At 34.2% G+C, this 27078-nt stretch overlaps 1 protein-coding gene across 5 annotated transcripts in view; it reads left to right on the plus strand.

The window, feature by feature from the left end:
* The window catches only part of ATF7IP (activating transcription factor 7 interacting protein), a 124832-nt gene that overhangs the window by 56302 nt on the left and 41452 nt on the right, over positions 1–27078 (plus strand). For 4 of the 5 annotated variants that reach the window (XM_049625098.1, XM_049625096.1, XM_049625100.1 and 1 more), the window contains exons 3-6: positions 3321–3404; positions 4896–5041; positions 6367–6504; positions 23592–23657. In XM_049625098.1, the coding sequence (XP_049481055.1) occupies positions 3321–3404; positions 4896–5041; positions 6367–6504; positions 23592–23657 (434 nt within the window). The remainder of the gene's footprint in view (positions 1–3320; positions 3405–4895; positions 5042–6366; positions 6505–23591; positions 23658–27078) is intronic. The other variant, XM_049625097.1, reaches the window with a different exon arrangement.

Here is a 27078-nt window from a genome sequence, read left to right on the forward strand (position 1 = left end):
CCACAGTCAACCATGGTCTGGCAGCAGATGATTCTTCTTCTGACTTACTGTCTTTAGTATTGACTTTCTGGGTCAGGGGTAGTCCAAATCTAGATGGTAATGCCTATGTCATTCACCTCACTTCATCTCATCACATAGGTATTTTATCATTTCACATCATCACAAGAACTGTGTGCAGAACAATAAGATATTTCAAGAGAGACCATATTTATATAATTTATTACTATTATATATAATATATAGCATACTATATATTATATATATAAAATTATATATATATATATTTCACCTCACTTCCTCTCATCACATGGGTATTTTATCATTTCACATCATCACAAGAACTGTGTACACAACAATAGGATATTTTGAGAGAGACCATTATATATATATATATATATATATATATATATATATATATACATATATATATATAGTTATATACAATATATAATTATATACGTTATATATATAATAGTGTATGCTATTATAATTATTTTTAGTTATTGTTGTTAATCTCCTGTACCTGATTTATAAATTAAATTTTATCATAGGTGGGTATGTATAGGAAAAAAATGTATAGGGTTCAGTTCTATCCATGGTTTCAGACCCTCACTGGGGGTCTTGGAACATAGCCCCTGCAAATGAGGAGGGACTGTAGCACATGTCATTTTTGTTGCTTTGTACCTTCTGAGGTATTACTTTCATTTTTCAATTCTTGACTAATTTTTAATGTTTTCAGAACAGAGTTATAAATTGAAGTACTGAACTCTGGCTCTTCCCTCTAGCTACTAATGTTTATTTGCTGTACTAACAGGAAAATATAAACCTCTGTCATTTCAGGCACTTTAGCAAATCTGTCTTAAATATAGCAGTTATGATGGCTATGAGCAGCAACAAAAAATAATGAAAGATACCAGAAAGCAAATAGAAAACCATTTTAATTTTACAATAGTAAAAGAAAGACCTAAAAAGTATTGCAGATACACTGAGCAGGCCTGAAGAGACACTGTCATATTGTTGCATAGTACTGTATGATAACTGATGTTTACCAGATGACTAAAATCATAATCTGTTTATTAAGAAGGCTAGGAAAATAAAAATTTCTCTCTGGAAAAGTTCAGGCAGCAGTAGAGAAGGTACACATAATAGTTTGTCTTCTATTCGCTCTTACGTTATGGACTCTTTTTTCTCTAGCTCCTGTTCCATCTTTTTCCTCTCTTTCAGAGCCGTTCTTCAAGTTACAGTAATAGGCTAACACTATATTTTCCTTTTCCTAATTACTCTTCAGTTGAATTTTGATTTTCATCTTCCAGCATCCCTTCCTCATTGTTATTAGCGAAGTGACATTGATGAACAGGCAATTTATAGAAAAGGAAATACAAATAGCCAATAAACATAAAGATTCTCAACTTCACAAAGCATATCAGCAAAATGTGGCATTATTGATAAAAGTGAAATTTGTTTTTTGAGTGGTATCATAATTTGGAAAATAAAGACTCTATAAACTTTCATCTCAAGCAGTCCAGCTACTCTGTGTCTCTGGAAACTGGGTACTAAGAAATTCAAGAATCACCACCCTCAGTATTAAAATCAGGAGGATTTGGAAAACTATATATAGAAAAATAATGCTTTGTAATGAGTTTGTGATCTATAAGGGAGCAAAACAAATTTTCATTTCATTGAAACTGGAGTTGAAGGATAGGATCTTAAGATATTTCCAATGAGCATAGTAAATGGAGAGTTAATTTTCTAATGCTTTTTATTTTTTTTAATTTATTTTAAAGTTTATAAATTGGTTTAGTAGGGGCACCTGGCTGGCTCAGTGGGTAGAGCCATGTGATTTTTGATCTCAGGGTCATGAGTTCAAGCCCCATGTTGGGCATGGAGCTTACTTAAAAAAATAGTCTTAATAATCTTTATGTGCTCTGTTAACTGTTTTATTTTGACTATAGTCATGGTTTACAGCTTTATTGTTTTACCTTAGTGTGAAAAAAATATTCTTAAGGGTCTTATTAATAGGTTCATCAATGATCCTGTTTTCACCTAAAAGGTCTTTTCAGTCATTTTAGCCTTGACTTCTACCATCAGGTTGTTGGGATTTAAACTTTGCTGTTTGGAGAAGAAATGCCTTATCAAAATCTTTATATAATGCTATATTTCTTGTGATTACTTATTTAATTTTGGTTGCAGAATATGAGGAAACACCATGCATTATTGAAACCACTGGGGAGCCAGTTGCAGTGATGTAAGGAGGAAAAATAGATACCCAAACATGTTAGTGAATTGTTCTTCTCCCCCATTTGATGTTTATGTTAATTGAGGAGATATAGATTGATTTACTAAAGACCCTTCTGGTACCTCTGGGATTTTATTTGTGTTAATAATGCAATTGTATAGACATTTTTAGCAGTATTTTTTGGTAGCATTCTTTAGTTATATTTTATTATATGCCTTATGAAAATTTACCTTTTTGTACATTGGACTTTTCTCATCTATATGATGGCAGAAATAATGTATAGGATTATACTAAGGATATGAAGTAAGGTATGTCATGCACTTAACTCAGTTGTTGGCACTGGCATCAATTAAATTAAGCTTTCTTTATCTTTAGGGTAGTTTTTCCATTTCCATTTTATAAACTATCTCATATCCATTAAAATAACTTAATGATTTAATTTGTCTCATTAAAATTTTAGGTGTTTTGAATTTGCCAGTACTTTGTAATTTTTTTTTGTAATTGTCACAACTACTACAGTACTTTAGTTTTAATAATTGAATGTAATGGAGTCTAAATGCTTTATAATAGTTTTCGCATTTTATTAACCTACCGTTGACAGTAAATTACTAAGCCAATTCTTTGTTTTAAAATCTATAGTGTCAATTTTCTTCCACATTAAGAGCTTTTAAAAGTGGACTTGGGCATTCTGTGCTCTCTTTTTATTCCTAAAATGTCACATTTTGAGACCAATTTTATTTTATTAAAAAACTTTTTTTTTTTACATTTATTTATTTTTGAGAAACAGAGTGAGACAAAGCATGCGAGGGGGAGGGGCAGAGAGAGAAGGAGACACAGAATCCAAAGCAGGCTCCAGGCTCTAAGCAAGCGGTGAGCACAGAGCCTGATGTAGGGCTCGAACCCATAAACTATGAGATCATGACCCGAGCCAAAGTCGGACGTTCAACCGACTGAGCCACCCAGGCACCCCAAGACTGATTTTATAAAAGTTTATTGACAGGGTAGTTAATACCAAAGTGTAAATTACAATGAGCTGCTATGAATGCCAATGTAAGTAAGATTTCCTTTTTTATTTTTGTTACAGCAGAAGTAGAAACTGACGAAAAGGACAGCAAACCTGAGGAAGAAGAGAAAGTAATAAATGAAGATGAAAGACCTTCTGAGAAAAGTAAGCATGTACAAAAAACTTGATCTGTTTAAAAAAAATAGTAATTCAATGTTTCTTCTTTTAAGGCTCTGAAATATACTTTAATTTCCATGAGATGACTTAAAAATGTTTTTAGTTTAAGTGAAACACAGTTCAATCATTTTCTTGAGAGCTAACCCAAGGATTTTTGAAAGTATTATTTCATATACTTCAGTGTTTTATTTATACTTTTCATTGTTCCATAAGAAAGATTTAAGCTTAATATTTAGTAAAGTACTATCTGAATGTCTTGAGATAAATTATGTAAGATTTATATTTAGAGTATGGGACTAATAATTTTCTCAGGAGTGATATAAACAAATGAAATTATGTATCTTAGTCTCCTTAAGGTACTTAAGCTTCATGAGATGGGGAATTGATGGAATGGGGTGTCATTAGGTTTATAAGATTATCATGGGGTTAGAAGTCAGGATACCTAGGTTCTATATCTTTCCCTGTCATTCTGGTTTCCATGTATGACATATAAGTTATGATTACAAGAGAAGTTATAGAAGAGAATTGGATTTTAAGAGTAGGCACATAGTTATATGGATATAGAGAAAAGTGAAGAGGGATAGTTATGGTTACATAAGGACATTTCCATTTAATAAGTGGAGATTTTAGTATTTTTACTTTTTATATATTGAAAAAGAAACCAGGTAATAAAATTTGCTTATGATCTCATGAATGTTACCAATATATGAAATATAAAATTTTTAAATGAAGATCTTTGAATATCTTTACCAAATTGACTTCTATAATGACATTGATTTTATTTTTATTTATTTGACATTCATTAGAATATATTAAGAATATTCTTATGTTATTTTTCTAAAGCTAATGATTAAGAATTTTTTTCTAAATTTACTGAGAAAAAAATATACTGAAAAGGAAGAATTAAATAATTAAAGCTATGCAGTTGTTAGAAACCTGTGACATGAGAATGAATAATATATTTTGTCAAAGGATTCATGTGCACTATAAAGTTTAGGAAAGGGAATGAATATGAGCTGATTTCTCATATCATATCATATTCATATTTTAGGTGATTCTCAAGGAAAGAATATTTATGTTTATATTGTACATTGCTCAGCCTTTAAGAAGTTCTTGTTTAGTATATTGAAAATCATTTGAAGCTCAGAGCAAAGAAGCTACCTACTCACTTTTTTTTTTTAAGTGTATTTATTTTGAGAAAGAGAGAGAGAATGTGCGCAAGCTGGAGAGGGGCAGAGAGGGGCAGATCTCAAGAACAGTGAGATCATGACCTGAGCCAAAATCAAGAGTCAGATGCTTAACTGACTTAGCCACGAGGTGCCCTTACCACACTTTTCTAATCTCAAAAACAATTCATAAAATAACTGATTGAGAATGGTATTGTTGTGATAGGTAGGAATAATACTTTGCTCAGAGTGGAGACGAGGCATTAAGGTCTATAATAAAAACCTGATTAATCATTATGCTTTTTGTTCTCAGGTGAATTTTCCAGAAGAAAGCGTTCTAAGTCAGAGGACATGGACAATGTACAGTCCAAACGTCGTCGATACATGGAAGAAGAATATGAGGCAGAATTTCAAGTGAAGATTACAGCCAAGGGAGATATTAACCAGAAGCTACAAAAGGTGTTACAGATTATAAATCAAAAACCGTATTAAATAAAAAACATGACTATTTTTATTCTATTAGGTTTTTGACATCATTCTGTATTTTACTGGTATATTTGGGTTTTTCATAGAGAGAACTTGACAAAAATAGTTGAGCTTATTATTCTCAATAATTTAAAAAACTTTCTGATTCTTTTTTAAGATTTTATTTTTTCTTCCATATTGAACTTTATTCTAGTGGAAATATTAGAGTCTTATATGTTAACATTTTAATCTTTGTTACAAGCTGGTTTCATGGTTGTAAGTTCCTATATTGTAAGTCTTTGTTATGTACTTTAGGCTTAGTATTAAAAATGATAGGGACAGAGCTTTAGAATGACTAGGGAAAGGGAGTATTTAAAATGTGGACTTAGGAAACGTCAGCCAAATCTATGAAGCTAGAGTTAGAAATACTGAAAATACATAGCATTTGATATATTTTTCAAAATGTGTTAACAGATATGTATGAAAACTGCCTTTTAAAGAAGAATATGAAACTCAGCTGAAATTAATTTTTTAAGGTCTTGTAAATTTAATGATGAAATTATAACTAATCTAGGTTTTAGGCTAATGTCCTTCCATTAAGATATAGTATAAATATACACATTGAAAAAAGAATAGTGAGGCAATAAAAAGTAGCTTTTTTTTCCTTCCAACTTTTAAATTTGTCATATGGAACTAATAATGCTTACTTAGTCTTTTTTATAGCGTTGTTACAAATATGAAGATAGGCATGTGAAAGAATTTTGAAACTTCTATTTGAAACTTCTGTGTACTGAGAGTTTACTCCTCTGCAACAGTATTACTCAAGTATGGACCGTGGACATGCACTATGTATTATTCTATTTGTTATGGATCCAAAATAAGATAAATATGTAAATTGTGAGTAGGCATTCAGAAATATTTTATAGAAATTTCATAGTGCAGTGACGTTCTTACTGTCTCAAAAAATATCATCTGCAACAGATTAGAAATTTTAAAAACTGGTCCTTTCCTTTAATTGATTTCCTTTGAATCACAGTAGAAGATACAAGAAATAAATATTAAAACTTCAGTTTAAACTTATTTATAAAATTTCACCCTCTCGAAATTTTCTATTTTTAGTATAATTGTATCATAGCAGATATTACATCTGTAGAAGTGCAGGCTTTCAGCAGATGACATTGTGTCATGAATGCCAGCATGTTTTTCATTAAACTAATCAATACCATCAGTACCGTCTTATTAGTACATAAGAATATGTACAGTTTGCTGCTTGCTGAAATGCCTTCTTTGCTGTAACAAAGAAATGTGTATCTCTTTAGGTTGTACAGTGGTTGCTAGAAGAAAAATTGTGTGCGCTACAGTGTGCTGTATTTGATAAGACTTTGGCAGAATTGAAAACACGAGTGGAAAAGATTGAATGCAACAAGAGACATAAAACAGTTATTACTGAACTACAGGTTTGTATACTGACTTGAATTGTATACTCGTGTCATTATTTTTGTAACTTATTTTTGAGGGCACATTTTCCAAATATTAGAAGTAAAAGTAGTCTCCATTAGTTTGCTAAGGCTGCCATAAAAAAGTACCATAAACTGGTGGCTTAAGCAACAAATGTATTGTCTCATAGTTCTGGAGGTTAAAAGTCTATGATCAAGGTGTTGGAAGAATTGGTTCTATTTGAGGTCTGTAAGAGAGAATCTCTTCCATGTGTCTCCTCTAGCTTCTGATGGTTTACTGACAGTCTTTGGCATCCTTGCTTTGTAGAAGCTTCATCCTGATCACTGGCTTTGTCTTCACATTGCAGTTTACCTGTGTGTGCCCAAATTTCCCCTTTTTACAAAGAAACCAGTTGTTTTGGATTGGGGCCCACCCTACCCCAGTATGACCTTATCTTAACTAATAACCTTTTTAAAGACCATATTTCCAAATTGAGTCACATTATGAGATACTTGGGCGTTCAGACTTCAATGTATGAACTTCTGAGGCACATATACACAGTTCAACCCATAATAGAGCTTCAAACCTATCTTAGTGGTTTTTAAATATTTTTTAGTCACTGAAGAAAGGCTGGTAGTATCTAGCATGGCATAAGTACCAAATAATATTTATTGTAAGTGATTCTGTTTATATTAATCCACTTCCTCCCACAGATCATATGTTATAAAGATGTTAGTTAATTTATGTTTGTTAATAATTGCTACTTCGTTTTTTATTAAATATAACTATATATTAACATGCAGTGCCAGAGCTTCTAATTGACTGAATTGAACACATGATAACATGCTGTAGTAATTCATTTTATTCCAAAACTAAGAAATTGGAAATTTTTATCAGTACATTCATTCTGTCGTAGGTAAATGTATGGTTTCTATTAGGCTTTTCTGAAATTGGAGCATAGTCTATAGATGATGAGTTTGCAAACCACTTACAGAGGTTTATTGTACAAATGAGGTGGGCGCCTGGGGGGCTCAGTCATGTAAGTGTCTGACTCATGATTTCGGCTCAGGTCATGATCTCTAGGTTCATGGGCTTGGTCCCCATGCTGGGGACACAGAACCTGCTTGAGATTCTCTTCCTCTCTCTGCCCCTTCCCTATGTGTGTGCTCTCTTTTCTCTCTCTCAAAAACAAAGAAATAAACATTAAAAACAAGCAAACAAATGACGGCAAAGTGGTCCATGAAAAGTGACTGTTTTCTAGTTATAAATTGCATCCAAAAGTGACTAGAATTTATGTTTATATTTCTCAGCCTAAAAGTTCTTTTTCTTGGTTTTATATTGTTAATTTTTTTTTGAAATTAGACTTTTTTTAAATAAGATCTTTGTAGTAATTTTGTAATTTAGAACAACACTAGTCCTCTTTCTTCCTTTAGCAGGTCTTTCTAATAGTAGTAGTGTTGTTTAATTACTAAACTTTATTTTACTAATACTGTTGAGAATTTTCAATTAGAACTTTAAAATGTTTGAAGATTTTAAAAAGTGATTTCATTGTTTCTCATTTTGTGTTTTTAGAACATGAGATTTTGACTCTCATATTCTCATGTAATATGCAAGTCCAGATCTCTTAATATTTAATATACCTTTGCACTTGGTGTTTCTTGGTAGCCGCAGAATCTGAAGTTTTTCAACACCAAACCAAGCTTTCTTCCACAAATAAATCCACTTCCCATTGTTCCTTTTATTTGTAATTCTTGAATTCTTAGAAAAATTTTCCAAGAATATCTTTCCATTTTCCTTCCAATTGATAGTTTTTGAGTTCTTAGAAATAGATCTCTCAGTCATTTCACATATACAGTGGGTTATCAAATTATAACTTTTTAATTTCTTATTAATATCTATCTCTGGGGTGCTTGGGTGTCCCAGTCAGTTGAGTGTACGAATCTTGGCTTCAGCTCAGGTCATGTTCTCACAGTTCGTGGGTTTGAGCCCCGCATCTGGCTCTGTGCTGGTGGCACCAGAGCTTGCTTTAGATTCTCTCTTTTAGTATCTCTCTGTCTGCCCCTCCCCTGCTCATACTCTCTCTCTCTAAATAAATAAATAAGTAAACATTAAAAAAAAATTTTTTTTTAAAGCCTATCTTGTTTCTTCTCACTTTCCACAAGGTGCACATCCACTTCTATGTGGATTTTTTTTTCAATAAATATATGTATAATACTGTAAATGTGTTTTCTTTTTATAATTCCCTGATTATAGCAACAACCTTTTACATGATTACTCTGGTCCTACTTACTAAGTCCTTGCTGGACTTCCCAACTGCTGTACTCATCTTTCTAAAATACTGTTTGTCTCATTCACCTCCATATAGTCCCTGTTCCTCAGTTGAGTGCTACTATTCATATTTTGATTTTAATATTTGGATCTCTTAGTTTTTGATCCACTTTTCCTAATACCTACCAGTTGTTTCATTGTCCTACAGTTTATCAGTGTTCATAGTATTTTTATTTTAGGCTTTCAACTTCATATTGTTTCTCCCACTCACTTACCTATAATGATCTGTCCTTAGCCATGCCATTTACTTAAATTTTACTGAGCTTAAATTAGTACCTGTTTCTGTGTTGTTCTGATATTTAGTTTTGTATGGAAATAAAATTCAGATAATAAAATAACTGTTTTGGTCTACAATTCAGTGGTATTAGTATATCCACATTGTTGTGTGACTGTCATCTCTATCTAGTTAGAAACATTTTCATCAACTCAGAAGAAAATGTGTCCATTAAACAGTCACTCTTCGTTTTCCTTCCCCCTACTCCTTGGCAACCACTAATGTGATTTCTGTCTTATTGATTTGTCTAATTGATTATCTCTATTCTGCATATTTCATATGAACAGAATCATACAATATATAACTTTTTGTGTTTGGCCTCATTCAAAATGTTTTTGAAGTTCATACACAATGTAACATGTATTTCAGTACTGCATTCTTTTGGGCTAAGTAATATTTAATTATATTTGTATGCTATTGAAAGTGTTTGTATACACTGAAAATAAGTAAGTATTCAAGATGTTAAATGTAATCTCTAGAATAATCACTTAAGGAAAAAGCTAAAACACACACACACACACACACACACACACATACATATACATATACATAATGAGTGTGTAGTATATAAATGCTTGACCCTTGAACAACACAGAGGTTGGAGTGCTGGCCCCTCCCTTGGTGCAGTTGAAAATCCATGTGTAACATTTGACTCCCTGAAAACTTAACTACTAATAGTCTACCATTGCTCTTAACCCTTGCTGCTGAATTTTTTATTTCAATTATCATACTTTCTGATGCACAATTTTTATATGTTTTTTTTTTAGTAGTAAGAAGAGTTTATTTTATATATATATTTATGTGTGTGTGTATGTATATATACATTATATACATAATGTATATATACACATATATAATTTTTTATGTATCTATTTAATTATATATATATATATATAATTTTTTTTTTTTAAGTGGGCTTTATGCACATCCCGGGGCATGAAATCATGACCCGGAGATCAAGACCTGAGTTGAGATCAGGAGTCAGATGTTTAACTGATTGAGCCACCCAGGCGCCCCTTATTTATTTACTTATTTTCAAATTTTTATTTAAATTCCAGTTAATTAACATATAGTATAATACTGGTTTCTGGAGTAAAGTTTAGTGATTCATCACTTACATATAACACCCATTGCTCAACATAAGTGCCCTCCATAATACCCATAGGCCATTTAGCCCATCCCCTGCCCTACCCACCTCCCCTCCAGCAATCCTTAGTTTGTTCTCTATAGTTAAGAGTCTCTTATGGTTTGCCTCTCTTTTTTTTCCCTTTTCCCTGTGTGTTCATCATTTTATATCTTCAGTTCCACACGAGTGAAATCATATGGTATTTGTCTTTCTCTGACTTATTTCACTTAGTATAATACACTCTAGCTCTGTCCATGTCATGGCAAATGGCAAGATTTCAGTCATTTTGATGGCTGAGTAATATTCCATTGTATATACACACCAAATCTTCCTTATCCATTCATCAGTTGATGGAGGTTTGGGCTTTTTCTATAATTTGGCTATTGTTGATAATGCTGGTATAAACATTGGGGTGCATGTGCCTCTTCAAATCAGTACATTTGTATCCTTTGGGTAAATACCTACTAGTGCAATTGCTGGGTCATAGGTATTTCTATTTTTAACTCTGAGGAACCTCCATACTCTTTTCGGAGTAGCTGCCCCAGTTTGCATTCCCACCAACAGTTAAGAGGTTTTCCCCTTTCTCTACACCCTTGTCAACATCTCTTGTTTTGTGTGTTGCTAATTTTAGCCATTCTGACAAGTGTGAGGTGGTATCTCATCCTGGTTTTGATTTGTATTTCCCTGATGATGAGTGATGTTGAGCATCTTTTCATGTGTCTGTTGGCCATCTGAATGTCTTCTTTGGAAAAATGTCTATGAATGCCTTCTGCCCATTTCTTACTAGGATTATTTGTTTTTTGGGTATGGAGTTTGATAAGTTCTTTATAGATTTTTGGATACTAATCCTTTATCAGATATGTCATTTGCAAATATCTTCTCCTATTTCATAGGCTGCCTTTCAGTTTTGTGGATTGTTCCCTTCACTGTGCAAAAGGATTTTTCTTGATGAAGTTCCAATAGCTCATGTTTGTTTTTCTTTCCCTTGTGTCCTGAGACATGTCTAGTAAGAAATTATTCTGGCCCAGGTCAAAGAGGTTGCTTCCTGTGTTCTTTCTTATCTAGGATTTTGATGGTTTTCTTCCTGTGTTCTTTCTCCTCTAGGATTTTGATGGTTTCCTTTCTCAAACTCTGGTCTTTCATCCATTTTGAATTTTTGTTTTATGGTATAAGAAAGTGGTCCAGTTTTCCCAACACCATTTTTTTTTAAGTTTATTTACTTATTTTGAGAGACAGAAAGTGAACAGGAAGGGGCAGAGAGAGGGAGAGACAGAATCCCAAACAGGTTCTGCACTGCCAGCGTAGAGCCCATTGCAGGGCTCAGTCTCACAAACTGTGACATCATGACCTGAGCTGAGAGTAAGAGTCAGACATTTAACCAACTGAGCCACCCAGGCACCCCCAACACCATTTGGTGAAGAGACACTTTTCCATTGGATATTCTTTCCTGCTTTGTCAAATATTAGTTGGCCATATATAGTTGTGGGTCCATTTCTGGGTTTTCTGTTTTATTCCATTGATCTTTGTGTCTGTTTTTGTGCCAGTACCATCCTGTATTGATGACTACAGCTTTGCAATATAGCTTGAAGTTTGGAATTGTGATACCTTCAGTTTTGCTTGTCTTTTTCAAGGTTTCTTTAGCTCTTCAAGGTCTTTTTTGGTTCCAAGCAAATTTTAGGATTATTTGTTCTAGTTCTTTGAAAAATGCTGGTGGTACTTTGATAGGGTTTGCATTAAATGTGTAGATTGCTTTGGGTAGTATAGACATTTTAACAATGTTTGTTCTTCTAATCCATGAGCATGGAATGTTTTCTCATTTCTTTGTGTCCCTTTCAATTTCTTTCATAAGTGTTCTACAGTTTTCAGAGTACAGATGTTTTACCTCTTTAGTTAGGTTTATTCCTAGGTATCTTATTGTTTTTGGTGCAGTTGTAAATGGGATCGACTCCTGGATTTCTTTTTCTGCTGCTTCATTATTGGCGTATGGAAATGCAACAGATTTCTGTACAGTGATTTTATATCCTGTGATTTTGCTGAATTCGTGTATCAGTTCTAGCAATTTTTTGGTGGAATCTTTTGGGTTTTCTACATAGAGTATCAGGTCATCTATAAATAGTGGAAGTTGGACTTCTTCCTTGTCAATTTAGATGTCCTTTATGTCTTTTTGTTGTCTGATTGCTAAGGCTAGGATTTCCAGTACTATATTAAATAACTGTGGTGACAGTCAACACCCCTGTGGTATTCCTTATCCCTAAAAGCTGTCAGCTTTTCCCCATCAAGGATGCTATTAGCTGTGGGTCTTTTGTATATGGCCTTTATGATGTTGAGGCTATGTTCCCTCTATCTCTGCTTTGTTGAGGGTTTTTATTAAGAACGGATGCTGTACTTTATCAAATGCTTTTTCTGCATCTATTGACAGGATCATATGGTTCTTATCCTTTCTTAATGTGGTATCTCACATTGATTGATTTGCAAATATTGGACCACCCTTTTGTAGTCCAGGAATAAATCCCACTTGGTTGTGGTGAATAATTCTTTTAATGTACTGTTGGATTCAATTTGTTAGTATCTTACTGAGAATTTTTGCATCCATATTCGTGAGGAATATTGCCTATAGTTTTTCAGTGGGGTCTTTGTCTGGTTTTGGAATCAAGGTAATGCTGGCTTTGTAGAATGAGTTTGAAAATTTCCTTCCATTTCTATTTTTGGAACAGTTTGAGAAGAATAGCCAATTTGATTACTGATTCAATTTCTTTGCTGGTTATAGGTCTGTTCAAATTTTCTATTTCTTCAGGTTTTAGTTTTGGTAGTTTGTGAGTTTTATCTATTTCTTCCAGATTGCCCAGTTTGTTGGCATATAATTTTTCATAAAATTATCTTATAATTTTATTTCTGGGTTGTTGGTTGTGATCTCTCCTCTTTCATTTGTGATTTTATTTATTTGGGTCCTTTCTCTCTCCATCTCTCTCTCTCTGTCTCTCTCTCTCTTTTTTTTTTTTTTTTTGATAAGTCTGGCTTAGGGGTTTAACAATTTTATTAATTCTTTCAAAGAACCAGCTCTTAGTTTTGTTGATCTGTTCTACTCTTTTGTTTGTTTGTTTGTTTGTTTCCCTATAAATTATTTATACTCTAACACTTATTAGTTCCCTTCTTCTGCTGGCTTTAGGCTTTATTTGCTGTTCCTTTTCTAGCTCCTTTAGGTGTAAGGTTAGGTTGTGTATTTGAGACTTTTCTTATTTTTTGAGGTAGACGTGTATTGCCGTGTACTTCCTCTTATGTCTACTTTTGCTGCATTCCAAAAGGTTCTGGAGTGCTGTGTTTTCATTTGCTTCCATATATTTTGTTTTCCTTCTTTAATTTCCTGGTAACCCATTCATACTTTAGTAGAATGTTCTTTAACTTCCATATCTTTGTGGTGTTTCCAAATTTTTTCTTGTGGTTGACTTCAAATTTCATAGTGTTATAGTCTGAAAATATGCATTGTATGATCTCAGTCTTTTTGTACTTGTTGAGGCCTGATTTGTGACCCAGTACATGATCAGTTCTGGAGTCTGTTCCATGTGCACTTGTAAAGAATGTGTTTTCTGCTGCTTCAGGATGAAATGCTCTGAATATATCTGTTAAGTCCATCTGGTCCAGTGTATCATTCAAAACCATTGTTTTCTTGTTGATTATTTACTTAGATGTTCTGTTCATTGCTGTTATTGGGGTGTTAAAGTCACCTATCATTGTTATCAATGATTTTCTTTATATTTGTTATTAATTGATTTATATATTTGGGTGTTTCAAAGTTGAAGGCATAAATATTTACAGTTGTTAGATCTTTTTGGATAGACCCCTTTATAATGATATAGTGCCTTTCTTCATGTCTTGTTACAGTATTTGGTTTAAAATCTAGTTAGTCTGATAATCGTATGGCTACTCTGGCTTTCTTTTGATGTCTATTTAGCATGATAGATGGTTTTCCAACCCCTTTCTTAAAACCTTTTTTTTTTTTTTTTAATGTTTATTTATTTTTGAGACAGAGGGATAGACAGAGTGTGAGCAGGGGAGGGGCAGAGAGAGAGGGAGACACAGAGTCCAAAGCAGGCTCCAGGCTCCGAGCTGCCAGCACAGAGCCTGACGCAGGACTCGAAGTCACGAACCGCGAGATCATGACCTGAGCTGAAGTCAGATGCTCAGCCAATTGAGCCACCCAGGTGCCCCCATCCCCTTTCTATTTGGACGTGTCTTCAGGTCTAAAATGAATCTCATGTAGGCAGCATATGTATAGGTCTTCTCTTTTTATTCCATTCTGATACCCTATGTCTTTTGATTGGAGCATTTAGTCCATTTGCATTCAGAGTGATTATTGATAGAAAAGAATTTCATGTGATTGTATTACCTGAAAAGTTGTCGTTTCTGGAGATTTTCTCTATTCCTTTCTAGTGTTTGTTGCTTTTGGTCTTTCTTTCCCACTCAGAGTCCCCTTTAATATTTCTCGTAGGGTTGGTTTAGTGGTCACAAACTGCTTTAGTTTGTGTTTGTCTGGGTAACTCCTTATTTCTCCTACTCTGAATGACAGCCTTGCTAGATAAAGTATTTTTGGCTGCATATTTTTCTCACTAAGCACATTGATATATCGTGCCACTCTCTTCTGGCCTGCCAAGTTTCTCTGGAGAGATCCTCTGCTAACTTGACCTGTCTTTCCTTTAGGTTAGGAATTTCTTTTCCATTACTGCTTTCAGGATTCTTTCCTTAAGTCTGTGTTTTGCAAATTTTGCTATGATACAGCTTCGTGTTGGCCAGCTTTTATTGATTTTGATAGGAATTCTCTGTGCCTCCTGGATTTGGATGCCGGTTTCCTTACCCTGATTAAGGAAGTTTTCAGCTGTCATTTGCTCACGTAAACCTTCTCCTCCTTTTGTCTTTCTTCTTCTTCTGGGACTCCTGTGATATGAATGTTATTATGTTTCATGGAGTTGTTGAGTTCCTAAGTCTACATTTGTGATCCAATACTTTTCTTTCCCTCTTCCTTTCAGCTTCATTATTTTCCATAATTTTATCTTCTATATCACTTATTTTTTTCTTCTGCTACTTCCATTCCTGTGTTCATTACATCCAGTCATTTTGCATCTTGGTTATAGCATTTTTTATGTCAGCCTCACTAGTTTTTAGCATTTTTTTATTGCTGTAGTAAAGGTGTCTCTGTTTTTTCTATGCTTTTCTCAAGCCCAGCTATTATTCTTATGGTTGTTGTGTTAAATTCTGGTTCTGTCATATTACTTAGATCTATTTCGATTAGCTCCTTGGTTGTGACCTCTTCCTGTTCTTTCTTTTGGGATGCATTCCCCCATTTTAGCATCTTACCTTGGTCTCTGTCTTTTATGTGGTAAGAAAGCCTGTGCTTTGTCCTATTTCCCCTAGAGCTGGCACTTTGCAGCAATTTATGATCATTAGACCTGGTGCATGTGGGGTGATTTGTGCTGGTCTTCTGCGGGAGGAGCCAGTATTGCTCTGGCTCTTAATCACACTTGCCCTAGTGAAAAAAGGCACCTGTACAGTGCAGGGGTGTGGGGAGTAATGTAAATGGCTCAAGCCCTTGTCATGTGTACTGTACTACTTGCTGAAGTCTCTCCATGCTGATGGGAGGGGTGAAAAATGGCATCAGACCACTCTGTTCCCTGGAGAGGGGAGTGTATGCTGGCCAGTGTTCAGCATGCCCTTACAGAAGAGTAAACAGTTTACCCCCTTGTGCCCTCAGCTTCCATCCGATCCATGCCTTCAACCTGTGTCTGAGCCACTGGCAGCGCAGTGCTCCTTTGTTTTATTTATCTCAGGTGCCTGACTGGGTTTCTAAATTCCAAATTTTAGGGACCCTGCACAGGCCCGGACCTGCACTGATCCTCTGGGGAGGTTTTCAGTTCACTGTGGCTCACACATTTGTTCCAGAAGGATAGTTGCATGACTATGTAGGGGCTTGGATTTTATAAATGGTAAAGCATAGTAAAAAGCCTGCATCCAGGTTAGCTGCCCTCAGAAGGTGTCTCTGCTCGTATGCCAATGAACCAAAGAGCCCAACAGCACCCGCCAACTCTTTGTCCCCTTAGAGGCAGTGATGCTCTCAAATGCCATGCAAGGAAGGGGAGCTGTCTCTTCTAGCATGACACAGGATCCTTAGAGCTCGCTGTCCAAACTGAGGCCTCTGCCCTCTTTCTCCATAGGAGCATCACTAAGCCTACCAGGCTCGACTTTGGTGATGGCATGAACTAAACTTCAGACTTCCAGCTTCACTGCTTGTAAAAAACTTGAGATAATCAGCTCTGACTCGTTTTCCCTGTCAGTAGTTTTGGGGAAGTGTTTTTCTTTTGTAATCCCCTGCATGCTACTTTATCTCTCTCTCTCCCTCTCCCCCTCTCCCCCTCTCTCCCTCTCTCTCCCTCTCTCTCCCTCTCTCTCCCTCTCTCCCTCTCTCTCCCTCTCTCTTCCTCTCTCTTCCTCTCTCCCTCTCTCCCTCTCTCTCCCTCTCTCTTCCTCTCTCTTCCTCTCTCCCTTTCTCTCCTCTCTGTCCTCTCTCTCTTCTCTCTCTTCCCCTACTCCTGACCTTCTCTCTTTCTCTTTTTCCTCTCTCTGTGATCAGGGCTCTGTCTGCTCTGTAGCACTTGCGATTCTTTTCTCCCCCAAATCACATCTCCACCCCTCCTACCTTCCATGATGTGGCGTCTATTCTCCCTCTAGTTTTGCAATTTGTTCTCTCAATCCTCAGGTTGTTTTCCTGGGTGTTCAGTATCATTTGAAAATTATCTAGCTGTGTTTGAGGGACAAAGCAAGATCCTCCTACTACTCTGCCATCTTAACTCCTTTCCTCTGTATCTTTTCTTTACACAGTCTCTGTATCTTTGATATTCTGTTTGGAGAGACATTGTTTTCCTGGCTTTCATGTGTTTTCTTAAAGTTCTTTGTTCCATGTTTCTTTTAGTTCTTTGAACAGATTTTAAACCATTTATTTAAAGTCTTTGTCTAATAAGTCCAATAACCTGAATTATCTTTCCATTAATTATTTTCTTTCTGTGAATGGCCCATACTTTCTTTTTCTGTTGTTTCTTTGAATGCCTCCTAATTTTTCGTTCTTGTTGAGAACTGAATTTTTAAATATTATAGTGTGGCATTTCTGGGAATCAGATTTTTTCCCCACTACCCAGAGTTTGTAGATGCTGCTTGTTGTGGTTTGTTGTTTATTGGTTTGATGACTCTTATAAACTATTTTTTGAAAGTATATATTCTTTGTTGTGTGTGGCTACTGAAGTCTGTGTTTCATGATCTTAGTGGTCAGGTGATGTTTGGACAGTTACCTTAAATGCTTAGAGCATAAAAAAGGAAAAAAGGAAAAAAGCAAGAAGGGAAAAAAAATACCTTCCCTATCTTTGTACATTGCCTTTGTGTTGGGGCACTTCTTCAGTGCTTAACCAGGCCATTTATAACTTGCTTTATCCTTCACTTACTGTTTGCATAAGTGAAAGCTTAGGGTCTTTTCAGCCCATTTCTGAGCATGCTTTTTTTCCTGGGCATTTGCATGGTCTTCTCAATTCCCCCATATGAGCATGAGCTTTTAAAGTCCCATTTTTGCTGTGTTTCACCTTTCCTAACTTTTTCCTTCCTAGGCTTTTCTATTTAAGGCTTGTCTATATTGGTGTCCTTTGCCCCAGGCTGCTATGCCAATAACTGTGCCTTTAAATCTTTTTGGGAAAAGCTGTCTGGGATGGTGCCCCAGCCTTGGGTATTACTCAGAGTTGAGAGAAACAGAGGCCAGCCTTTGTGCTGGTCCTTAAGGGAGTTGCCAGTTCCAGCAGGGTCCATACCCTTTCTGTGGCACTATCAGGTTGTATCAGACGTTCAGGCTGTCATCTTCATAGCTGCTGCAGATCTGGGTATGGGGAATGGTGAATGGAAAATTTAAAAGACCACAGTGCTCTCTTGCTGCAAAGCAACAGCTTTATTCTTCCCTAAGTCTTCCCCTGGCTGTTCTAAGTTTTTGAGTAGATTCCAGAGTTGTGCAAAAGTTGATTCTAACAATGTTTGTCAGCTCATTAGTTGAGTTTGGGAAGGAACTGCACCCTGAAGTTCCCTACTCTGCTATTTTCGGTGATGTCACTCTGTTCCAATATTTTTATTATTATTACTTTCTAGTATTTAAAACTTATATATCACTTACTTCAGCAAATAATTATATATTTTGTTCAATTATTTATTTTTTTATATACAGCTGACCATAAGCTTTTTGAAAATCCTACCATGTATATGTATATTCTATATTTCATTCCATAGCAATTGATGAGTGCATCTTTCTCATTTGCATATGTATATATCCATTTATTATATCTGACTCACTTTGGCAAAATCTTACTGAGTTTTATAAAATTCACAGTTAAGGTGTGCCTGGGTGGCTCAGTTGGTTGAGCATCCAAATTCAGCTCTGGTCATGATCTCAGGGCTCCTGAGTTCTAGCCCTGTATCAGACTCTCTATTGTCAGGATGGAGCTCTCTTCAGATCCTCTGTACCCCCCCCTCTGCCCCTCCCCTGCCTCCCCCGCTTGTGTGCACATGCTCTCATTCTCTTTCTCTCAAAAAATAAATATTTAAAAAGATAAATTAAATTAAAAGTTAAAACACATTTGAAAACATAATCTGATTGAGTTTAGATACTTTGCTATAAGGAATAAATATAATTACTAATTTTTATATTAGTGCTCTGTTGTTTTAATGCAGCAGTTATTAAAAAATAGACTTTTGAGGGATTCATGATCCTTTTGCTATAGTGTAAAAATTTGTTATACATTGGAAAATTTGGTGAAAGCATAGAATTAAGTCATGTAGACTTTACTTCTAGAGAAAAGTTCAAGAAGTTCTCTTTTCTGCTAAAGATTTTAAGGTATACATTTCTTTGTAGATACAGGAAAGTAGATTTTTATTGATTTTTATATCAGTCATCATTCTAATGTATTTTTAAAATGGGCTAGATGGGGATTATTTAAAATTATTTTTATGACTTTATACTTGTTTGCTGTGTGATACAACTTTTGTCCACATCTTTTTATTAATGCCTGTTTTAAAATGATTACCTCCTTTTCTGTGTACTACACATATTTTATAAGAGCTGAAAATAAATTTCAGCACTAAAATATCTGGAGAATTAGTTATATAATAATTTTCTATATTACTTTAGGGACTGGTTGCTTTCTGAATTGTGGAAAACTTTTGTGTATTTTCACTTTTTCAGGGATGTCAGATTGTGTAGTATAAATCTCAACAGTTATTTCCATGAATTTAATTATTTTTTAAGTAAAAGGATGTATGATTTTTAGATTTATATAACTTTGATGCATTGTCAAGATTAGAACTATAGTAACTTCTAAGAAAGTCTTAAAATGCAGATATTTGTCATTTGCTGTGGGTTCAATAGCAACTGTGTAATAAAAATAGAAATAGTCAGCAAATATTTAGCTTTTCTACCCCTCCCAGATCATAACTCTTCCCAAAACATATTTCCAGAGAATTGCTAAAAGGCAGTAAAAATGGAAATTCTCCACTCTTTAGATCAGAACTGTACTTAAAGCACTGGATATCAAAACCTATAAGTTAAAGCCACAGTAGTATTCAAAGGGACATTTATAACTTTAAACACATTACTACTAAACAGGAAATTAGAAGAATATTATATGTTCCTGTCCAATGCTAGGAAAAAACAACAATTAAAACTAAACCCCAAGAAGGAAGAATGAGTTAATAAATTAATAAAATAGCAAAAAGCCTAACCCATTTTGAATATTGAACAATGAAGATAAAAGCTTATTCTTGGAGACAACTTAAAAGCAGGTTAATTTTTGATCTATAAATGATGAGTGTAAATAAACTGCATAAGGATTCAAAAACGAGACAAATACACAGAGGATATTATGAGAACATTAGTATACCCAACTTAAAAAAAGGTTTTTTTAATGTTTATTTTTGAGAGAGAGGGAGACACAGAATCCGAAGTAGGGTCCAGGCTCTGAGCTGTCAGCACAGCACAGCACAGCACATGGGGCTCAAACCCATGAACTGTGAGATCATGACCTGAGCCAAAGTTGGTTGCTTAACCAACTGAGCCACCCAGGCGCCCCTACACAACTTTATACCTATGCAGTCCATTTTATTTAAGAAGAAAGTAGAATGCCTAAAATTATAAGGAACTCTGTTAAAATTACAACCAGTATCATATTTAATAGTGGATTGTGGAAATACTTCCACTGAAGTTGGGATGCCTATTATCTGTACTACTAAATAGAGTTTTGGTGGCAGTCTGGGCAATAAAATAATGACAGGAAAAATAAATTAAAAGTAATGATTGGAAACTCGATAGAATTAACTTGGCAAACTATTGAAAAAGTAGGAAATTTAGAAATTACTTGGTTGAAGAAAAACAGTCCAATAGTTTTTCTATAGGAAAACAATCAATAAAGAGTAAATAGGAGAAAAAGATTTCATATATGGTAGATATTTAAAAATAAATAAGTGCTTAAGAATAAACCAAAAAAGAACTTTAAGACCATTATGAAGTGAAAGGATAGAAAAAGAAAACCTTTGAGTTTCTACCATGTTCCTAGACATGAAGACTTGATTCCTTTCAAATTACTGATTGTATAGATTCAGAATACTCAAAATTTCAAGTGGATTTTTTTTATAGAAATGGAAAAGCCATCAACACTCCTTGGAATATAATATTCCGTTGGTTATTATTTATAAAATGCCATTTTAAGTAGTTTTAACTAAAAATAGCTTTTTCACTTTTTCTTTTGGTTCCCCTTCCCACCCCTGCAACAAGTAAATCTGTGGTTGCCTAATCCAAGAGATGGTTTTGAATAATGGGTATCTGTGTCCGTTTATTCACCAGCCTTTTTGGGTGCTAATAATTTGTCAAGTCAGACTTGATGCATGATTAAGTCTTTTCTCAATTGTTTCCTAAGAGTTTCCTTGGTGCATAAGCAAGGAGATCCCTAGTTTGCCTCGTTTGCAAAATAAGGGTCAATATGTCTGAATCTCACCAATTTATGTTACTTATATTTAAACCTACCCTTATGCCATTATACAAGAAATGATAGATAAACCTAAGGAAGAGACCAAGAGCAAAATGAAACAAAAGTAGTAAAGATATAGTAATAGAATATGACTTTCCTGGACTAAAAAAATGACTTGTTTATATAGTTTTTTGAAAATCTCACACAGTACTTGCCAAGATAAGAGTCCTAATCTTAGACACATTATGGCAGATATTTTGAAGTATAGTTCAAAAAAATTGTACAGTTTCCTAAATGAAAATAACAACAAAAAGGCTGGTCTTTGATTTCTTTTTTATAACATTAAATTGGAGGCAGTCAGTCAGTGTCCAGATTTTGATTTTATTTCTCTAATAGTTTAATTTTCTAAGTGATAAAATTCTTTTTATTTTTATTTGTTTTTTATTTTTTTAACGTTTATTTATTTTGAGAGGATGGGGTGGGGGAGCGGCAGAGAGAGAGAGAGAGAGAGAATGAGAATCCCAAGCAGGCTCTGCACTGTCAGTATGGAGCCCGACATGGGGCTCAGTCTCATAAACCATGCGATCATGACCTGAACTGAAATCAAGAGTTGGGTGCTTAACCAACTGAGCCACTCAGGTGCCCTGATAAAATTCTTTTTAAAAAGTAATTAAGTACTGTATATGATGTGAAAGTGAAGTCCTTATCTTTACACTCTCCCTCACTGCCTGCCAATGCTAGCCTCTAGAAGTAATTACTTTTAACTTTGGTATTTATTCCTTCTAGACATTACCTCGTATATATATCAAAATGACCTTTTAGTATAAGTAAAAATAGTATAACAATACCATACAGATTATGCAATTTACAGAATATCCACCAGATAGAGGCAAAAATGAAAGACATTCTTGCATAAATTGGGACAGAAAACACTTTCCCATATATATTTCTTGAACAAGTTGCTTGAAATATTTTAGCCACAGAAAGGTAAATTCATATTAAGAATATAAAATTATGCTGTACGTCTTTGGGTGTTAAAAACATGCATAAATAAATACTCAAGTCATGAGGAAATCTTCGTCTTCAGAGTCCTATGTGATTGATTGCCTAGGACTTAAAAGGACTTGTCAAAGGACTTAAATACTTTGTAACATTTGCGGTCTCCTTCAGAAGTGACTACTTTCTGAAAGAAACTTTAAAAGTAAATAATACCATTTTCTTTTTATGATACGTTTATATTGGATAAAAGAAATTTTCTGGAGGAATTCTTCCCTAGGCAGGTCTCATGAACACACTCAAGTTTAGTTTAAATTTCTTGAAAATATATTTAACATAAGATGGCAGCAGCAGTTAACAGCAACAAAAACAGTTGAGTATCACATCTATGCCTTAGTAAAAGACTTAAATACAAAATATTCATGTGGTGTTGAGGTATTTTTCTGTTTTTTCTTTTCTGTTTGTTTTCTTAAACTTTCTGTGAATATGTATTTGGGCAAAATATGTGATCAGGCATTTTATAGAAGCAGTGCAAGTGATTAATAAAATAATTATATTGAAATGTTAGTAGTAAGATAACGTTTTTGTTAGGTTATTTTAAATTAACACTATTAAGTGTTTCACAGAATAATATATGAGTAGTCATATATACTGCTATTGAAAGTATAAATTAGCAAAGCCATTCTGAAAAAGAAATTTAGATATTTGATAATTATTAGATAATTTAGTTATCAATTATCATTTAGATAAGAATAATTATTTAGACAAGAGCTATTCTGTCTCAGAAGTTACACCTGTGTGAGTACTACCCAAGGAAATAATCTGAAAGAACAAAATTATTAATTGCATTGTTATTTGACTATAACAGTACATTGAGAAACATGAAACATTTCCACTGGGAAATAGAGTGTATAAATAATGATTCAATATATTATGTGTATATCCACAAGCAGTATTGGCATTGGATATTTTATGACTTATAGTTGTATTAATATAGAATTCTCAGAAAATTGTGTGGTTACAACATATTAAAACATAACAGCAAAAAAAATCCCACAATTATACATATTTAGAAATGTACTGGTTTGTGAGTTCTAGGAGGAAAAAAAACTAATGTTCTAAAATCAAGAGTGTTTACCTCTAGGTATTAAGTTCAAAGGTCATTTTAGTGTTCATTATGATTTTCTGTATTTTCCAATTAATGTATTTTATAATCAGCTTGCCTTATTTTCTTTGCTGTTGGTTATCTTCTGACAATCCTTTTATTTCTGGGTTTCTTGTTATGTATGCATGAGTTCCTTTCTGATACCATATGTTACTTGATTTTGGTTTCATTTTTGGTTTTTTTAGGCCAAGATAGCAAGGTTAACCAAACGCTTTGGAGCAGCCAAAGAAGATCTTAAGAAAAGACAAGAAGTAAGAATTTCTATTCTTGTATAATTAATATTGAGCTCTAAGTGGTACTTGGATAATCGTGAGCTGGGAAGAAATTCTTCCTTTATTACAGGTCTGAAATTTGCTTTCCTGCTTTGTACTTCCTATATGTTTTTTCAGAAGCTGCAACTCTGAAGCTAATATTAACCCTTTTGTAATCCTCAATTACTGTTTTCATATATCAACACTTATATTAATCTATTTTATAGTATTCCTGAAGTTATGTTTTGTTTCATTTTTAAAATTTTGTTTTTGGGATTTATCTTCTCATGTTTCTTTCTTTTTACATTCTTGCCAGGGTCCTATTTTTGTCTCTTATTTCCCCCAAGGTGCGTTAGTGTACCATTGCCTGGAGTGGCCCCTTCTCATCTTTGCTTACCTCAGGTGGTTAAGTGCAAAGATCATAGCATAACATAAAACTCCAGTGTATAGTCTACCTTTTGCTTTTTGTTGTTTCCTTAGTTATTCTGTAATACATATATATATATATTTTTAATTTTTTTTGTTTATTTATTTTTGAGAGAGAGAGAGAGAGAGACAGAGCATGAGTGGGGGAGGGGCAGAGAGAGAAGGAGACACAGAATCCGAAGCAGGCTCCAGGCTCTGAGCTGTCAGCACAGAGCCCAATGCGGGGCTCGAACCCACGAAATGTGAGATCATAACCTGAGCCGAAGTTGGATGCTCAACCGACTGAGCCACACAGGCGCCCCTGTAATACATATATTTTTAAAGAATATTTATTTATTTATTTATTTTGAGAGAGGAAGAGAGAGCATGAGTAAGGGAGGGACACAGAGAGAGGGAAAGAGGGAATCTTAAGCAGGCACCATGCTGTCAACTCTGAGCCTGACACGGGGCCCAATCTCATGCACCCGTGAGATCATGACTTGAGCCGAAATCAAGAGTCAGATGCTTAACTGACTGAGCCACCCAGGCACTCCTGTAATACAAATTTTTAATATAGCACTTGTATATTGCATTATAGTTTTCAGTTTGATATCTTTATTTTCCTCTTGACTTTTTCTATTATGGTACATTACATTTCTTTGTCATGAGAGCAACATTGTCTGGCACTTACCAATTGCCAATAACAGTTATTTCAGTAGTAATTATTACTGTAGGATTTTCCTGTTTTCATTAATTTCATATCTTCTTTACTTGACTTTAAATAAAACCATTTTGAAATAATTATAGATTAACAAGAAGTTGTAGCAATACTACATAGACTCCTGTGAACTTTTCACATAGCTTCCCATAGTGGTGAAATCTTGAATAACTGTTGTGCAATATCAAAACCAAGATATTGGTACAATTCTGTTAAGTAGTCTGTAGACCTTAATCATTTCTGCAAAATGTAGACCAGTTTTTTCATGAATTCATTGTGTGTGTGTGTGTGTGTGTGTGTGTGTGTGTGTGTGCATGTACACATTGATCCCACATACAGATTTATGTAACCTCCACCACAGTCAAGATCTAGAACTGTTCCGTCACCATGAAGGGACTCCCTCATCCTGCCGTTTTATAGTTTCAACCTATCTCATTTCCCATACCTACCCACTCCTGTCCCCTGGCAACCACAGATCGGTTGTTCATCTCTATATTCCTTTTACCTAACTTTTTAAGCTCTGGTTGCTCTTTTTTCTTGAGCAACTGATAGTTTTCATCTTTGTTCTACACAGACTAATCCCACCAAACCCTCCATTGGCCATACCCAAAGATTTTTTTTTTATTATAGCTTCTTTAATTATTATAATTAATTCTTAGATTCTAAACTCCACTTTTCTCAGCTTTTGTTTTTTTGTCATAATATAAAAATTGAACTATTTGTCTTCTTATATTAGAAAATTGATATAAACCTTTTTTTTAGCCTTTAAAACAATTTTTTTTAATGTTTATTTTTGAGAAAGAGAGAGAGAGCACGAGCAGGGGAGGGACAGAGAGAGAGGGAGACACAGAATCGGAAGCAGACTCCAGGATTTGAGCTGTTGGCACAGAGCCCGACATGGGGCTCAAACTCATGAACTGTGACCTGAGCCGAAGTCAGACACTTAACTGACTGAGGCACCCCTTTTTTAACCTTTTTTATTTGCTATTCTTGAACCAAACAAAGGGCTTTGTAATTTTTCCTTTGTTTTTTATACAATGTGAATTTCCACTTTTTCCCTTTTATGTCTGAACTACGCAGCATACTGCCCACTATATACTTTTCCAGTGTTTGTGTATGTCGAGTTTGTCTTCAAAACTACTTTCTAGTTCTTTTTGTTTAATTTATTCAAAGGCTCTAGGCAGTCACAAACTTTAAGGAATAAAAATGAAAATATTACAGTGCCTGAGAGGTTTGTTATGGAGAGCTAAAAGTATAATGGAAATGACAAACACTGTATAATTCCTAAAGATTGGAAAAGGTTAATTTGAACAATTAGGGCATGTGGTACTTGAATAAAAATATTGAGGTGGTCTTCAAACTTTCAAATTTTGTTCCTTCCTCAATTAGCTTTTGGGTAAGGCCAGTTTTATATGCCAAAACTGGGACATCTTTCTACCTATTCTTGTTAATATTTTCTTGTAACAACAGCGATTTCTAGAAATCTCAAGAATTTGTTCTTTCATGTCCTAATTCCCTTTAACTATGGTATCCACTATAATTTTACATCTATGTCATGCTAGATTTTGAAAACAGGAGAGATACAGAATGAAAGTTTAGAACTTAGTTCTCGCCCTTATTAAAATAAATAAACAATAATACTTTAAATGCTTTTCTTCTATTTAGATTTGCTCCTTGGTCCTCTGATATTAACCAGTTAGAAACAAACCCCACCATGCAGGTTTGTCTTAAAACATTTTCCGTTTTAGGTTTTAAAAGCAGAAAACCCTCATAGGCAGTTTACTATTAAGTCCACATTTATAATCTAATCTGTGTTATTGCCTTACAATTGCTATCTCTAATTTATATCCTTTCTAGTTCTTACTATAAAAGAAATGTAAAGATATTTCTCATTCTTTATCTATGAAAATCAATGATGTAATTGATTCAGTAAAATTTTAGATTAAATCTAAATTCTACGTTTGAATTTTTTATTTAAAAATGTTTTGTTTTTTTTTTTAATTGTGCTACAAACACGTAACATAAAATATATCATTTTTAACTTCATAGTTAAGTAGTGTTAACTATATTAATAACATCATTGTGTAATAGGTCTTTAGACATTTTTCTTCTTGCAAAACTGGAACTCCGAACCATAGAACAAGTACTCCAGTTTCCCCTCCCTTCAGCACTTGGATACTTTTTGTTTCCATGATTTGACTACTCTAAATACCTCTTAAGTGAAATTATATATAGTATGTGTTTTTTTGGCTCATCTGTATTGTAGCATGTGACAAGATTTCCTTTTTAAAGGTTGAA

The sequence above is a fragment of the Panthera uncia genome, chromosome B4, assembly GCF_023721935.1.
Source record: "Panthera uncia isolate 11264 chromosome B4, Puncia_PCG_1.0, whole genome shotgun sequence".
NCBI lineage: Eukaryota > Metazoa > Chordata > Mammalia > Carnivora > Felidae > Panthera > Panthera uncia.